The sequence below is a fragment of the Drosophila virilis genome, chromosome 4 (assembly GCF_030788295.1).
Source record: "Drosophila virilis strain 15010-1051.87 chromosome 4, Dvir_AGI_RSII-ME, whole genome shotgun sequence".
Taxonomy (NCBI): Eukaryota; Metazoa; Arthropoda; class Insecta; order Diptera; family Drosophilidae; genus Drosophila; species Drosophila virilis.
In genome coordinates this window covers 10,256,446-10,272,663 of record NC_091546.1, presented here as the reverse complement: position 1 = coordinate 10,272,663, position 16,218 = coordinate 10,256,446, and the positions used below count along the sequence as shown (strand labels likewise).

The window sequence follows — 16,218 nt, the reverse complement described above, 5'->3', positions numbered from 1 at the left end:
TGTGTGCTTAATTCAGATTAGTGTTGGAAAGCGCCAACATATATTTAATGTTATCATACCGCTACATTATTGTTAAGAGAAACTATGTTTTTGGCGCTAATTTACTATTATTTTTATATTTGTATTATTTTTCCCAAAAGGTGTTCCAGTTTGTCAACGAATGCAAACCACATGTGGATGCCATTACGCCTAACCTTCGCACAAGGTCAATCCCATCATACACACCCCCACTAAGTTGCCGGCAGCCAGCTTACGTTTACGCCCACTAGTTCCACTCACCGGAGCGCGCCTGGAGGACGCATACTCAGCCATAGCGGCAGTTTATGTTCCACAATCTACAGCAACAATGGCCAGTATTTTAGTATTGCGCTCTCTGCGTGTATACCCCCTACTGCACTCATCAGCGCCGACAGCAAAGCACATACAGCAAAAAAATACCTTGTTCGGTTTCTCATCGCATCGACCGACGCTCGCTTTCAGTAGCAAATCAGCCAGCCAAGCCGGAAGCTCGACAGAGTCGCTCTCGTCTGGATTTAAGTTTCTGAAATTTAAAAGTTCTTGGTATGTATATACATACGTGTGAGATTGCATCTGTGTTATATATTTTAATTTATTTTTGCTTTTACTTTGATATCAATTGTTTAATCGCAAATTCTCTTTCTACAAATGCTAAAGTTATCTAACACCTTTTACTGTGTGCATACTGACTATACTTATATACATATATATATATATATATATATATATATATATTTGCAAGCATATATATATATATATTTTTACTGATTCCTTTGGGCGTTTCTACAGTTTTATGTAAAGATGTAATAATTCGCTATGCTTGTGAAAAGATTGACATATTCCCGTCTAAATATGACAAATTTTGCGTGCTTCGCCTTTCTCTGCTCATTACTTTTGCTGTGACCTTAAAGCGCCGCGTAGAGGTCATACGTACAAACTTTGTGCAAGCAATGTTGCCACCTCTCCCGCGTTTCACTTATGAAAAAAGAATTGCATTGCGGGTGGGGAAAACAATATGGGTCCTTAATTATTTTTTTTATATACCAACAGACAAAATACTTATGAAAATGTGTAAAGAATTACCTAATCTTTAATGTAGAAACAACAACACGAAAATGCCGTTAGGAAAGTTATCCGACTAAAAAATGTGCTCTTTAGAAAAAAAAAAAAAAACTCGTTATAATTTTAAAGTTAAACAAATAACGATCCTGCTGCACTGTTATACAATTTTGTTCATATATTTGACCGTACTTTTGTGCTTTTTGCTTGCAGTTCTAAAGAAAGCAACATGACCATCAAGTCGATCAAAGCACGTCAGATCTACGATTCGCGTGGCAACCCCACCGTCGAAGTCGATCTGACCACGGACTTGGGCCTGTTCCGGGCTGCCGTACCCTCCGGTGCCTCGACTGGCGTGCATGAAGCTCTGGAGCTGCGCGACAACGACAAGGCCAACTACCACGGCAAGTCCGTGCTGAAGGCCGTTGGCCATGTGAACAACACGCTCGGCCCCGAGTTGATCAAGGCTAATCTGGATGTGACAGATCAGGCGGCCATCGATAATTTCATGATCAAGCTGGATGGAACCGAGAACAAGAGCAAGTTCGGCGCCAATGCCATTTTGGGCGTTTCTTTGGCCGTGGCCAAGGCTGGTGCTGCCAAGAAAAATGTGCCGCTGTACAAGCACATTGCAGATCTGGCTGGCAACAAGGAGATCATTTTGCCGGTGCCCGCCTTCAACGTGATCAACGGCGGTAGCCATGCTGGTAACAAACTGGCCATGCAGGAGTTCATGATCCTGCCAACCGGTGCCACCAGCTTCACCGAGGCCATGAAGATGGGTTCCGAGGTGTACCATCACCTGAAGAACGTCATCAAGGCCAAGTTCGGCTTGGATGCTACCGCAGTAGGTGATGAGGGTGGCTTCGCTCCCAACATTCAGTCCAACAAGGAGGCTCTCTGCCTCATCAGCGATGCTATCGCTAAGGCTGGCTACACTGGCAAGGTAAGAAATAGGAAATTAGAGCTAGAACCGGAATGTAATCTATTTTTTTATTATATTGCTATTGCAGATCGAGATCGGCATGGATGTTGCCGCCTCCGAGTTCTTCAGGGATGGTCTGTATGATTTGGATTTCAAGAACCCACAAAGTGATAAGGCGCAATGGCTAACGCCAGAGAAACTGGCTAACCTGTACCAGGAGTTCATCAAGGACTTCCCCATCGTGTCCATCGAGGATCCCTTCGATCAGGATCACTGGGATGCCTGGACTAACCTGACATCCAACACCAAGATACAGATTGTTGGTGACGATTTGACAGTCACAAACCCAAAACGCATTGCCACCGCTGTTGAGAAGGGCGCCTGCAACTGTCTGCTGTTGAAGGTCAACCAGATTGGCACAGTGACAGAGTCTATTCAGGCTCATCTGTTGGCCAAGAAGAATGGCTGGGGAACTATGGTCTCTCATCGTTCCGGTGAAACCGAGGACTCCTTCATTGGTGATCTTGTTGTTGGTCTTTCCACAGGCCAGATCAAAACTGGCGCTCCCTGCCGCTCGGAGCGTCTGGCCAAATACAACCAAATACTGCGTATTGAGGAAGAGATTGGCCAGGGCGTTAAATTCGCCGGCAAGAGCTTCAGAAAGCCACAATAAATATCGCCACTTATAAATTCCAACAACACCAAGCACCCATTCGAATGAAAACCGACAGTGACAAGCTAAACAGGAGAGGTGTCAATTTGGTGTACGTGTTCGTCAACCTTTACATTTGTGTCTGGCGCACAAAAAGTAACCAATTTAAAAAACCCAAATATTGCTTCGTTATTAGAGACACTATTATTACTGTTACCATTACTATGATCTACTCATTATTTATAAACTTATGTATGGGCTACAAGTAGATTTCTAATCAGTCATGACGGCTCTTGAGCCAATATCATTGTGAACATTTTATATAGATTGACCTCTACTCCCCACCATTTTTACGTTGGTTGAGACATTGAATGAAATCATCAACTTTTCAACTCAATAAAAAAAAGCGAATAAAGATCACATGTTCTAGAAGCCGATATATGATACATTTTATTCAGTGTTAGTAGATGTGAAATAAATATTGTTGAAAATATGCAATGTGTTTGCTCTTCAAATCGATTTGATTGCTAAATAAATAATCGTCAACTACAACGTGTATATTTATTCCTTAATTTGATCGAGCCATCCCATTTGGATGAAACTTTGTTCAATGCTGATTGAATTCAATGAAAATTGTAAAGCCCTAACATAAAATTTGTTGTTCTATAATTCTATTTCTAGCGATAGTTTCCAAGCTGCATGTATTATAATAATCTCATCTGGTTCTGCATATTTATTGTCAGTTGAAAAAATAATCTAGGTTTAGTTGCATAAGCACAAAACAATTTTGAAATTTGTCATCGATGAAAACCAACTGCGGCATACTCTATTCACAATGTAAAATTCAAATAAGCGGACGTTCGTTATCCTGACTCTCCACATCCATCAACCGGATTGTGATTTATAACTTTCTTTATAATTTACATTGGCCTTCAACATATTTTCATATAGAATTTACAGTTCTGAATTTTGTTTAAATGTCGTCATAATCAGTGTCAATTTATTGTTTCATAACGTTTAGCTAACTACAGTAAAATACTTATTCAACATTTAACAAAACTAAAAACTCTTTTTGAAATACCTATTCTGTGCATAAAGTAAAAAAGTTAAAAGACACATGAATTGTGATTACAAACAAATGATAGGCTAATTTAAAGAACTCGATGTCTTATGAGTACTTAAATCTAGGGCACCGAATTAGTTGCAATCGCAATAGGCCAAGTTGTTGGTCCCTTCAGTAAAATATCCTCCAGGGCAAGCTTAACTTTAATGAAACGCCGCTTGAACTCAAGGCCGCAGCCCTTTGACAGCCGGAAGTCGACGAGTATCTTTCCATCCATCTCAATGATATGTGCCTTAAATACTAAGCGAAGCTTACGTCTATCAATGGTGGACACTGTGACAACGCCATCGTCGCTAACTTTGCACGTGTATCCACCCAACCGTTCGATTGTGCCCACGAGCCGCTTAATTGTATCATCCCAGCGCGTGGTCACGAAAAAGCGGGTCATGCGTCGCACCAGGCGCTGGAAGTAGTTCTGTGAGGCACTTTGCGTTTGATTCATTTGGGTTGCCAGCAACAGATCATCCAGCATCGCCGGCTGGGAGAAGCAGTAGGTTAAGCGTGCTTCCTGTACCAGCGCCTGTCTGTCACCATCTTCTTGGCCATTGACAGGTCTGTTGCGGGTCCGCACTTCGAAATCTTCGTCGCTGCGCATCGTGGGCATGGGCTGCGAACAATAGTTCCGCGATATTGAGTCATCCAGATTGTTGCTGAGATGGGCGCTCGACTGTAGACGCTGTCGCTTGGCCTTGGGCGAGCAAATCTCCAAGGCAGCCGCCGAGTCAACCAAATCATAGGAACGATCTGCAAGAAAGGTGAAGCCCGTTAAAGTCGATTGAAAGTAAACTAAGAAATATTGAAAAAAAAAAAAAATATAATAATAATAATAATGACAAGTGAACAATAAAAGAAAGCAATGCAAAAACCATTTGGTTTTTGGTAATAAAGCTCTATGGAATACGCGCACACCATACAGCTAAAATCACCAAAGAGCAAATAATATGCAAAATAAAAAGGCAACAAATAAACTAATATTTATCAGGTACAACTATTAACTATTAGTTAAATTATGTAAATCGTTTCACAACTTTGCTAAGCTGGCCACAGAGCCAATGCTTTGGTAATCTAGCTTTATGAAGTATTCAAATCTATCATACAGCTAAAGCGCCAAAGCAACGGCAGTGCGGCGTTCATCTAATCCTGGCTATTACACTTCACTCCCGGTCACGGTCAGGGTCACGTATGCATCTCGTCGTTGGTTGTGCAGCACAGGCGGCACAGGCACAGAGCGACCCTCAAGGTATGCAAAGCAATAGATGATTGAGAGTCACTAAGTACCTGAGCAGCGGGGTGTGCAGGGCGGGAGGAGTTCAGCACGGAAAAGCACAACTGACACGGCACTGGTGGCCGACGTTTCTTACCATGCTCAGCAAACTGCATGTTGCACCATTTGTGGTCGAGAATCTTCTCCAGTGTGAGGCGTGCACCTGGACTGCTGGCCAGAACCTTGCGTAGCAAGGATATGGCCAATGTATCCAGTTTGCTCCACGGTGTCTGCGTTTGCCAACGATCGTTGTCCTTCCAGTTGATGAACTCCGCGCAGCTCGCCGATGGCTGGTCCCAGGGCAGCTCTGAGGAGGTGACAGACAAAAAGATGGAACGAAAAATAAAATGGCTCAGATGCGCCGATCATAACAAGTCTTAGGCATATAGCAAGATGTGCTTTGGTAAGTTAAATCCGTGCAAATTAGAAGTTCATTCAAAATGTGTAAATCGTGCACTAACAGTGTGACCAGGTCGTTGTTCAACTCATGTAATAGTTCGGCCATATTACAGTTCATTTTTGTTGTTGTTGTCTTTGTTTTTGTTGATGCTGATGTTGGCGGGTGCGGGCGGTGGCAAGCAATTTAAGCTGGAGCTTTGGTATAAAAGCTTTAGATGATACAAACTGTAAAAACAATCTACAGCTAGAATACCAAAGAAACAGCAAAAATGAAAATTGTGTGTGTGTGTGTGTGTGTGTGTGGGTGAGACAAAACATGGAATTGTGAGATAAAACAAACACAAAACACATGACAAATCCGAATGACATTGAACGTGTAACTGTGCCGTTATTTTGATTAAGAACAAGCAAACGACAGAAGAGCCAACGATATGCAATTTTTTTTGTTAAAAAGCAGAAACAAATTCCGTTAAATGGAATTTCTATTGTACTTACCACCCGCCAGCATCGTAACCAATATGACACCACACGACCAAATGTCCGCCGGCTGTGCATGGTACGGCTTTAGCAGAACCTCCGGAGCCACATACGGCAGAGTGCCGCATCGCTTGTCCAGCAGACGCTCTCGTCCCTTGCATCTAAAAGGCAAATGTGAGTCGGCACAGAAGTTAAGCAAAGCAGAGTTGGATTTAAATGGCATCAAATTAGGCTCCCAAATGTTCAGTTGATTATTCATATATTGAGAATATAGATTCGTACTCCATTGGATATTAGAATAAATTATCTTTCATATCTTTATCTTTCACTTATTGAGATTTATGCAGCTCCAGCTTTTGAATAGGCTTATTCGAAACAAACTATATCATAATTTGATGTTGGTTTTCTACAAACATACCTGAACATCGTGGCCATTCCAAAGTCTGATATTTTTATATTGTCGTGCTCGTCTAGCAGCAGATTCTCCGGCTTCAGATCGCGATGGGCGATGCCGCGTTGATGCAAATACTGAAGTCCGGAGAGCAACTGGGTGAAGTATCGCTGGGCTTCATGTTGTGGCATTCCGATGTCGGGCTCTGTAAGTTAAATAAATAGGTAAGGTTCAATTACTTTGGAATATGGACAATATAAAAAAGGAACCAGTAAGATCCATTTCGAATGGGTCATAAAGGGTTTGAAGTTATTGTATACTATACAATTATTTGAAAATGACGAAGTCGATGTGAAGAATTCTAGTATTTAATATTAACCGATTGTTTTTGACTGGACAGGACAACTTGCAACAAATAGTTTCAACCGGATTCCTTTAAAACAATTTGTGAGACGAACGAGCAGTGGCTATATGGACTAGGCTCTGCAACAGATCCAGCATTTGACAATGAGAAAAAAATGCTCTATTCCACTTAAATGCGTAATCCTTCATTAAAAGTCAAGGCAACTCCAATTCAGATACAGCCGAATTACTATATGATTAAATATTTTTAGAGTCTCAATTGATTTTGCATTATTGCAAAGAATTACCTGACAATATGCACTAGTCCTTAGAGATTTGCAAAAACAAAATAGTGTAGATGATTTCTTAATAATAATGCACAATTTCGGCAACTTACCAATGCGATCGAACAACTCGCCCCCGGCAGCGTATTCAAGAAATATGTACTCCACGTGACCCTGCGATCGTTTGCCAAAGAAGCGTAAAATGTGCGGGTCTTGCAGCATTTTTTGGATGCACACCTCCTTGCGCACTGAGATCACGGCATCGGGATGCTTTTTCAGATCGACCATTTTCATGGCCACGGCCTCTCCCGTCTGACGATTGATAAGCAGCTTGACTCTGCGCCAGAAAGATAAGATTTCTCTTTAATTTTGCTGCGGGAAAATTTGCCAGTGCATTTGAAATCCCCCCGCCTGCGTCTGCTTTGTCTCGTGTGCCGAGACTGGTTAGTGCACTGCTCCTGTTACCACTTCCGATGCCTCATAGTTGGGGCATGCGCACCACAAAAACGAGCTTCGGAAATGGATAACTGGGCGGCAGCAGCAGCAGCAGTAGCAGAGAGTGCCTTATACGCCGGAAAAGTGAGTTCTTTTTTTTGGCCTCACAGCATTTCCGGTTTATTGACTTCAGCACACGCATACACTGGGCGGGAGGGAGGTGGGACGTGTGTAATGCATTACAATGCAGTATTGCTTTGATTTTGGATGCACTGCTGCCACTTACTCGCCATAGGCACCTTCGCCTAGGGTCTGCGCCAGCGTCCAGCCCTCCACGAATTCACGGGTCGCCGAAGTCGCTGCTGCGTTGGCAGCCATGTCCCTTGATTAGGCGTACAATATGCAGCCTCTTAGATATCCTGTCTACGTATCTTGTCCTAACTGATGTCGCCATGTGCCATTATCATCTGTTTGCCATGCGAGCGAGCGTGGACAGCGTCGAGCTGCAAGCAGAAAAAAAACATATATATATATAATAAAAAAAAAAAGACGACCATTAATAAAAACTACTTTACTCATGATACGATGCGTCGTGGTTCGCAACCTCAAAGTTTCACTGCCATTCACATATACGATTAAATAAAACTCCGCCAACAGCCAGTACATTCACCTACCCTCAGACACGGACACGGACACAGGCACAGCCACGGACACGGACACGGACACACGTATGTATTTTGGGGATGCTGCAGTTCAACTTCGTGTTGTACAAACGAAAGGAAAAAAGCCAACTTTTTATGCTTCTTTAATATTTCATCTTTTGGTATGGTCATGGTTCGCTCGCTCATGCAGCCACACCGACCGGCACATGCGCTGTAGAGCTAGCGAAAGAGTGCTCAGTTAAGGTATATACATATGCATATATATATATATATGTGAATAAATATATACACATGCAATGTGTTTAAAAGGTTACAGAAGATAAGAAATATTTGACAATATTTAATTGAGATCATCTATGCTTTTTATTAATACGCCATGCCAATTTCTCTCCAAGTGTCTCTAAATCAAATCCTTTAAGCAACCATCGGCAAAGCCATCCTTTTGAGTGTACTTTTCCCTATATATATATATATATACTATTCAGTTCACTTAACTTGCTATAAAAAGCTTGAGCTCTTGCTGTGATTCTCCGTTTAAGATGCTGTCATGAACGCAGAGACAAAAAACAAAGCATCGAATCCTTTTGCCGTTCTCTTGGGATGATGCCAAGACTCTTAGACGAATGTTGGGCTGCGACAGCGTTTTTTTTTTCCTGCCTGCTGAAAAGCTCATGCTGTTTTCAATGTGGCTCGTTCAACAGGCCACCATTCAGCCTTTGTTTATAATACGAGGAATATTGTATATGTACTCCCTTTATATTTAACAGGCTGGCATTTGTGGCGCATAGTCAAACAATGCCAGTACAGTCTAGATTGGGATACTGAAAGGCCCCTCTGCGAATCCTAGACACGGGCTGATTTCTAGCCTTAGTATGGAATGTGGAATTTTGTGCTTAACCTCTCAAGCCATATTTGACAAATTGAAATCTATTGTGGCTAATGAAGCCTAAGAATCAATGCTTGGTATTGGGCAAAGGGTTACCTGGAGTCGTTGAATGTGATTTGGAAAATCACTTTCAACAATCAATTTTCTGAGTTTGTAGTGAAATCTGTTTTAACTAGGTTTGTGAAATCGAGTTTATACAGAGATTTTTTTTGGGTTAATATATTCTCTATAAGTATTTCGAATCATTTTTAAATTGAATGAATATCTGTGGTAATCATTTTTAATTAAATGAATATCTACTGCAAAAAAATACTTTGCAATAAGCTCGACGATCACTGTTGCTTATTCCCCACCCTGCCCCCTCTCCCCTTCATCCAGCGGGAAACTAGTCGCCTAGCAACAGCGAGAAAAGCTCGTACTCAGGCTAGGCCTAGGACAGGAACTGGCAAGGCAACTGTATGTATATTGTACACAGCGGGACGGCGGCTGGCACTAGGAATGGAGACTGTGAGACATTGCCCCGCCGCCTGTCGATGAAGTTAAGCAAATACGAGTTTCGTCAGTATTTTTATTTGAGCACCGGTTTATTTTTATGCGCCCTGCCTGTACATGAAGCGGCTCCTGCCACTCTAGCCCCTTGCCCCGGAACAACAAATGCAGAAATGAACAAAAAAAAAAGGAAAAGATTTTGTATGGTTAGGACAAAATACACAACACTCGGTTGGCGGCTGCGGATAAGGAGCGAGAGACAGGTATCAAAGCTGTGGCCGGGACGGAGATGGACATATCAAGCTGGCAGATACGACAGACAAGCGCAGCATGAAAATACCAGCCCAGCCAGTTTTTTTTTTTTTTGTAACCTCTCTTCGATTTTTTTTTTTTTTTGTTCGTCTCATAGCAGGAGCCGTATGCAGCCACGTGTGCAGAAAACTTGCTAAATAAAGTTTAATTTGAATTTCATTAACATTGCGAATTTACCAAGATTGGATGAGAGGCAACGCCTCCAGCCTTCTGTTTGCAGTGCAGGATGAATTACGATTATCCTTCGCCTTTGAGACGCGCGCGCGTGTATTGCATCTGTTCTGAGAGTATAGAGTATTCGCGCTGCGCGGCCCGTTTTTTTATGCTTCGCATTTTTTACTTAATAACGGACGGCTGGGGTATCCCACCACCGATTAATGTTAATTTCTCGGAGAGCGCTTGAAGTCACAAAAACTCACTTAAGATTGCCGACTGCCGACGCGTAAGACACACACACACACACACACACATACATATAAGCCCGGTCGGTGTGTAGGTAGGTGTAAGGTAGCGTTTTACTTAGTATGTATCTACACGTTAAAAGTGCCAAAGTGCGTCGTTGTCGAACCTTTATGCGACTATTGTGGATCGCAATCAACCTGTGCACTGGTTATTCTAGTTGAACTCTATTTAATACTCTTAATCCAAAATGGCCAAACACACACTGTCGCTATCCTGTAGCCTACAGCGGCTCGTCCTGGGCAAGCGTTAAAACCAAACTGTGAGCAGCAAATGCGCCCGATACATGAACATTTTACAATCTGCATGGCATGGACCAGACCAGACCAGCCAACTCGAAACTTCCAGAGCGAGGCGCCGAGTTTAGCAATTGAGCGTGAAAGAGTCACAAAGAGAGCGAGAGGGAGATACAGAGAGCCGCAGAGAGCGTTATATGACATATTGAGAGCGCGTAGGAGCGAAAGCTTACGCATGCGCGCCAAAATGTTGGAAACAACCAACTTTTGTCGGCATTCGGTGGTTGACGCAACTCTCTCGCAGTTCTCGCAGTCGCCTCAAACAGCTTCCTAGCAAAACTTACAGCTCTTAAGTTTAAAGAAGCAGCTGGCACTAACTCGCCGACGGAGAGAGATGCGGCGGCACCAACAACTATAGCCGGTGAGAGCGAAGCTATTGCTACGCAGGCGATAGCCGGTGAGTGCAGGGCTGTTGCTTCTTTTTGTTCTTCTGCATCTTTGGCCGTACACATATACATACATACACATGCTTTTGCGTATACATACATATACATATGTATGGGTACATTTTATTACTCTGCTGCATAGTATTCCCTTACAGACATCGGAGTTGTTCTGCGACGTGTTCGTCAATGTGGTGTGTAAAAGAGTTACCATTCCCGCTGTTGACCAGTGGACCTATGTTATTTGTAGATGGCCTTAAAATAGAAGCTGTTCCCAGTAATCGGTAACAAATGAAAGTCGAAAAACTAGTGTATAGTTTCGGCTAATGTCCGTCTTGCAAGTTTGTTTTCAATTGTCGATAATTCCAATTCCAAGGAATCGATAGAGCTATCCTGTTTTCATTTAGCATATGTTGAAAGATATATGAGCTAACGGCATAAACGTTTAGTTAAATATATATATAGAGAGTATAAGTACTTAAACGTCCATCTCGAAATCCTTTTCACGATTTTGTTGTGGGAGTATATAAGAAACTACATAGCAAATTTGGTCACCAAGCACCTGAAAGGTATAGACTTGCAAAAAAAAAAAAAAAAAAAACTCAATTTCGATATCGATTTTTATCGAAATATTCGAAATGGGATAAGATGATTTCTAGCCTCTAGCTCTTATAGTTCCCGAGGCAGATAAGTCGGAGACGTCTCCTTCTGCATGTTTTACGCATTCGGCAAATTCGTCAAACATTGCAATATAAACATATGTTAAACTATATTTCAGTGAAAGAATTTGAAAATGTTTATGCGGCATCTCGGGATAGCTAAGTTACATTTTGTGTGTGGGGTTAGAGGGTAACCATTAGTGCATCATCCTCGACGTGATCGATTTTACTTGGGTTTTTCTTGATGTCAAGCGTGGCTGAGATGCTGCTGACTAATTTATAAGGACCACGATGTCTGCTACGTAGATATTTATATGCATATAATTTGCACAGACATGCATATATTTATGCGCATGTGTGTAAATAGACAGTCGTCAGGGTAAACAAGTTGCAGGCATACATCCATTCATATGTACATACTTACGTAAACGAGTCCCGAGACTTGTCCGACAGTCTTTAAATACGTAAAATGCTTCGTTGTCAATATTTAAAAAGAGGTGCCTTGTTTTCAGCCCCGAAACATAAATGCAAATAAATATTCTATGGAAGAATATTTCAATTTACAGCTGGATAGTTTTTTACAAAAGTCAAAAGTCTGATCAATTCTTAGAAAGTTTTTGATTTCTAAGCCTTACTCTTTAACAAATATACACAATATCTCATGATCAGAATACTGTATTATACAGCTTTTATAGCGACAATTGAAAATGGATTTTTTGTACAATAGCAAAGAGAAAGTAGTGTCATTAATCTTTTATCGATTCCCCCTACAGATAAGATTTAGCTTATATAGAAGGAGCATTATATAGCCTCTTATTTTGGCCTAAATGTCCTTACAAACAAAACAGTTTGCGATTAACTGTTCTCATAAATTCTTTGAGATACGATGGAATATATACATTTTATGGAAACATTTTGCGAATTACAGATTTTATGACATTTTTATACATATTTTTATTTAAATATAAGCGCCATAGAGAAAAGGGTATTTTGTCATCGACCTGCCGAATATGGCTGTTAATTCCTGTAATCAGCAAATTTCAAATGCTTAATTTGTTTCGATGAGAAGATATGTTTAATCATATATACATATATATATGTCGACTGAGGCACTGAGAATTTGGCTTGTGGGAATGGTCTTAAAAGATTTTATTAAATTTAGCTTTGTCTTACATAAAATTATTTACTTCTTTTCAAAGCTTGACATAATATTGATTGACCACATCATTTAAAAACTTGAAAATATTTGTGATCAGTTCCACAACCAAAAGCAATTAACAATTTCAGCACGAGCAATTAACGAACGAAAGGAACTTTCATACGAAAGGTTAGCAAAATAAAAGGTTAAACATAATAAAAAAAAAAAAGAAGAAAAGTTCGATATACCCTTAACTCGACAAGACACGCAAATCCTTTGCTCTTATCAAATTTTAATGAGCATTTTTGGACTTTTTAAGTTAATTTACTTTTTCTATCATTTAATGGCTTCAACTTGTTAAAACACAAGTTTTTCAATTTCGCCAGTTTTATTAATATCTACTATTTAATTGCCTTAAGAGGCGAAAAGAAATTTAAGACCCCATTTATAGCTATTCTATATTAAGTTTATAAATCACATTACTTTAGGTTTCATTTAAGGCTTCATGTTCTCTTTCCATGCTGTAATACCCGATATGTATTGTAGATTATATCACTTGATAATGGGTCCTCCTTATATCGCCTTATAGACAAGGTCGGCTCTTCGTTGTTGCCATCTGATGTCGCTGACTCTGCGACGGACGACTTCCTCTAGTCTTTTTGGTTTTATACGGCTTAGGAGTGTTCAGTTTTGGTTCCAAGGTTTCTTCGAGTAATGTATAGGGAATCTCGTCGAAGCCTTGGTCGTCTTGGCTGCTGTCCGTTTCCTCAATATCCGAGTTGGCAGTGGTATAAATGCTTGCACTGCTACCAGACTCGGATGCTCGAGGGTTGTTAGTTCCGCCGCTTGTTGCCGAGCTATAGCTTGAGTTACTCATCTTGCGTGTCTTGCCCGGCTCAAAATACTGCGGATCCAGGATTAATGGGAAACTTCGACGACCATTTCGAATCACGTGAATGTTGCTGTGTGGCAAAGATTCAGTTTTTGGAGGCGCCAGCGAGCCATCAGTCATGGACATCATGCCAAAATGTCGCATCATTGCAACCGCCTCCTTTTCCACGGTGCTTGTGTCGTCCCAATCTGACATGGTCGCGTGTTCACCTAACGGCTTGGTTCCAGCTATCTGCTGTATACGCTCCATCATGGCCAGACTGGCGCAAATTTCCTTCGATTTTGAGCTGTGCGATTTTTCTATCTCCTCGTTGCGCTTTTGCCGATTCGCGAGATACTCGTAAGTCGATTTTGGACGTGGAGTATACTCCTGCTTCCGCTTTGCTTCGTATGCTAGCTGTCCATATATAAAATTGCAATTTGGATCTAAGTCGACCAAATCGTCCTCAAAGTTTGTCGATGGAGCCCAGGCCATATTAGCGCTGCATATGGGTATTGAGGGGATTGTTAGTAGGGACACCAACGCTGTCGGTGCAAATGGCAGTCTACGATTGTGTACCCGTCAACATAACCTTGTTTTGTGCATACACACGCAGTTACACAGTTGCACACGAGAATACTCATGCATGCATATGCATATGTGCATCAGTAGGTATGCACGTGTATATGTGTATTTAAACACATGCATGTATGTGTATAGGTACATGTGAGCATTGCCGGCTTAATCGAAAATAGTTTTCAAGTGTACCGGCAAGAAGACAGGCACAAACGTACAACAAACCAAATGCAGCTTTATATAAGACACTTACTTTTAACGAGATAGTATTCAAATTTTAATTCAAGTTTCTCGTTAATAAATAAAAGCAAATTTCTACGAATTTCATTTAAGAAAAGGCAGAGTTGCCAAAGCCTACTTATACAAAACGCGTTTTAGGCTTATTTAGGAATTTTATCACATATCACATGGAATTGAAATATTGTTTATGATTCCATTTAATAATGAACATGTTATTGGAAAAACTTGTTTTATATTGCATGAATTTAAAAATTAATACCTTTCGCAAGGGTATACAAACGCTAGCGTCTTACCCCGGATGATATTCTACTGCCCAGAAGCAGATACATATATTTATCTCGCTCTGACATCATGAATTTCTATGCGCAATGCAACAAAATGCCGAAAGAATTGCGCCAAAACAGTCGATGCGAATATACACAGAACAGAATGAAAGACGATGGCAGTGAAGCTGGATTTTATACAAATAATTTGCGAACATACATACTTATGTATGTATGCCTTAATCACAGTTTAATATTGAATAATGCATTAAATGAATGTACGACTTACCGCTTTTTGAAAGCGATTGCACTAGCAGCGATGTTTTTCGCACACCCTTTTGCTTATGCGACACAAGTTAGTGAAATTATCAAGCCACAAACATTTATAACTAGTGACCACACTATTTAAATACTATTCGTAGTCACGCACATTTTATTCGTATTCATTCGAGGCTTTAGCAAAAGGCCGCCGTCGTCTGCTTTTGCACATTTGGCAAATTTAACGATGAGTGTGACAGTACATTCGAACAGAAAAATGCAAATGCTAAAAGAACATATTGTGGAGGTCGCTCGATTATCCAGACAAAAATACTAAAAACGTATATCTACAAATATAATATCGATTGTTTTGTTGGCCTGCACAACGAATTTGGCGGAAAAGTAAATACTGGATTTAAATGTATGGCTATGCATAGCTATCGTTTTAATGAGAGGAACTTTTATTTTGTGCAATTAGCGGTTATTGTGATAAAATGTATGTTTATTTTCTAGACAAGCATTTTGATTGGATCAGTTGTTGCAGTTTACGGCGACAGGGTTCATTGCTCCCATCGCCTTGCAACCATTTCTATATGCGCTTCCCGTCGTATAAAAGGTATATTAGTTTGCGTAATGGCCGTCTGTAAGCGGGAATTAAAATTTTTAGCAGCTATTGAGAAAGATGATTACGAAGTAAATACTAGAAATGAGAATTAAATGCAAAATTGTATATCCAGCACATCTTAATATACATACCAATTGGATATTGAACTGCGAGTATCACGCAGTCGGCTATGCCCGATTGCAAATTTCCTACTTGTTTACTACTACACACATGCGCGGTGCAGCCAAACTGCCGGTCATGATTTTTATTAATGAAAATCTAACAGTTTTCGCCCTCAAACTCAGGGCTTGCGCGTTTCGCATACGCTGCTGCATGCGCCTGGCTCCCAGCCCAGTTGCAAGACGACAACTGGTCAAGGCGCACGAAAATTCGGAAATTTGCACAATTTGATTAGCGTGTGGAAACATAAACATCGAAACAATTTTATATGAAGTGAACCATTTGGCAAACAAAATATTTCTATTTAAAAAAAGACTGAAATTATTAAATCGCAATTTCGATCTCTTGGATCTGTGTGTGCTCTTGTGAAAACTCTATTACAATAATTGAAAAATAATATTTGAATATCTTAAAAAAAACTTTAATTTTTGGATGCCATTGAAATATTCCTCCTGAAAAAACTTAATCCTCACTACACGTAGCATTACAGATTTTCTTTGATTTTACAAAATAACAAAAAAAAAAAAAACTATAATTGTTTTATAGGTCAATTTTCATCCACACCTTAAAACT

General features: G+C 40.6%; 3 protein-coding genes across 5 annotated transcripts; 1 reads left to right on the top strand and 2 right to left on the bottom strand.

Annotated features, from left to right (window-relative positions):
* Positions 1 to 150: 150 nt before the first annotated feature.
* Positions 151 to 3,091, top strand: Eno (alpha-enolase). The gene is made up of 3 exons (XM_032438551.2): positions 151 to 561; positions 1,291 to 2,023; positions 2,091 to 3,091. Exons 1-3 carry the CDS (start codon positions 347 to 349, stop codon positions 2,673 to 2,675), a joined length of 1,533 nt encoding a protein of 510 aa, XP_032294442.1. The 5' UTR covers positions 151 to 346; the 3' UTR covers positions 2,676 to 3,091.
* On the bottom strand, positions 2,790 to 15,035 carry grp (serine/threonine-protein kinase grp). 2 transcript variants are annotated; one of them, XM_002052207.4, is made up of 7 exons: positions 14,893 to 15,035; positions 7,656 to 7,872; positions 7,048 to 7,271; positions 6,336 to 6,513; positions 5,936 to 6,078; positions 5,139 to 5,348; positions 2,790 to 4,521 (listed from the first exon to the last, which is right to left on the bottom strand). In XM_002052207.4, exons 2-7 carry the CDS (start codon positions 7,745 to 7,747, stop codon positions 3,839 to 3,841), a joined length of 1,530 nt encoding a protein of 509 aa, XP_002052243.1. In that variant the 5' UTR covers positions 7,748 to 7,872; positions 14,893 to 15,035; the 3' UTR covers positions 2,790 to 3,838. The 2 variants fall into 2 exon arrangements, with proteins under 2 accessions (XP_002052243.1, XP_015028730.1); XM_015173244.3 differs by lacking the exon at positions 5,139 to 5,348.
* squ (squash) lies at positions 13,023 to 15,032 on the bottom strand. 2 transcript variants are annotated; one of them, XM_032438552.2, is made up of 2 exons: positions 14,893 to 15,032; positions 13,023 to 14,026 (listed from the first exon to the last, which is right to left on the bottom strand). In XM_032438552.2, exon 2 carries the CDS (start codon positions 14,017 to 14,019, stop codon positions 13,237 to 13,239), a length of 783 nt encoding a protein of 260 aa, XP_032294443.1. In that variant the 5' UTR covers positions 14,020 to 14,026; positions 14,893 to 15,032; the 3' UTR covers positions 13,023 to 13,236. The 2 variants fall into 2 exon arrangements, with proteins under 2 accessions (XP_032294443.1, XP_002052244.1); XM_002052208.4 differs by lacking the exon at positions 14,893 to 15,032 and adding an exon at positions 14,354 to 14,516.
* Positions 15,036 to 16,218: the final 1,183 nt, after the last annotated feature.

What these genes read in the sequence shown, in the direction of transcription:
- Eno (XM_032438551.2), top strand. Translation starts at nt 347, where the DNA reads ATGGCCAGTATTTTAGTATTGCGCTCTCTGCGTGTATACCCCCTACTG. An exon ending in CTGAAATTTAAAAGTTCTTG is followed by an intron (nt 562 to 1,290) that starts GTATGTATATAC and finishes TTTTGCTTGCAG; the next exon opens with TTCTAAAGAAAGCAACATGA. An exon ending in AGGCTGGCTACACTGGCAAG is followed by an intron (nt 2,024 to 2,090) that starts GTAAGAAATAGG and finishes TTGCTATTGCAG; the next exon opens with ATCGAGATCGGCATGGATGT.
- grp (XM_002052207.4), bottom strand. Translation starts at nt 7,747, where the DNA reads ATGGCTGCCAACGCAGCAGCGACTTCGGCGACCCGTGAATTCGTGGAG. An exon ending in GGTTACGATGCTGGCGGGTG is followed by an intron (nt 5,349 to 5,935) that starts GTAAGTACAATA and finishes TCACCTCCTCAG; the next exon opens with AGCTGCCCTGGGACCAGCCA. An exon ending in CATGCAGTTTGCTGAGCATG is followed by an intron (nt 4,522 to 5,138) that starts GTAAGAAACGTC and finishes CCTTTCTTGCAG; the next exon opens with ATCGTTCCTATGATTTGGTT.
- squ (XM_032438552.2), bottom strand. Translation starts at nt 14,019, where the DNA reads ATGGCCTGGGCTCCATCGACAAACTTTGAGGACGATTTGGTCGACTTA.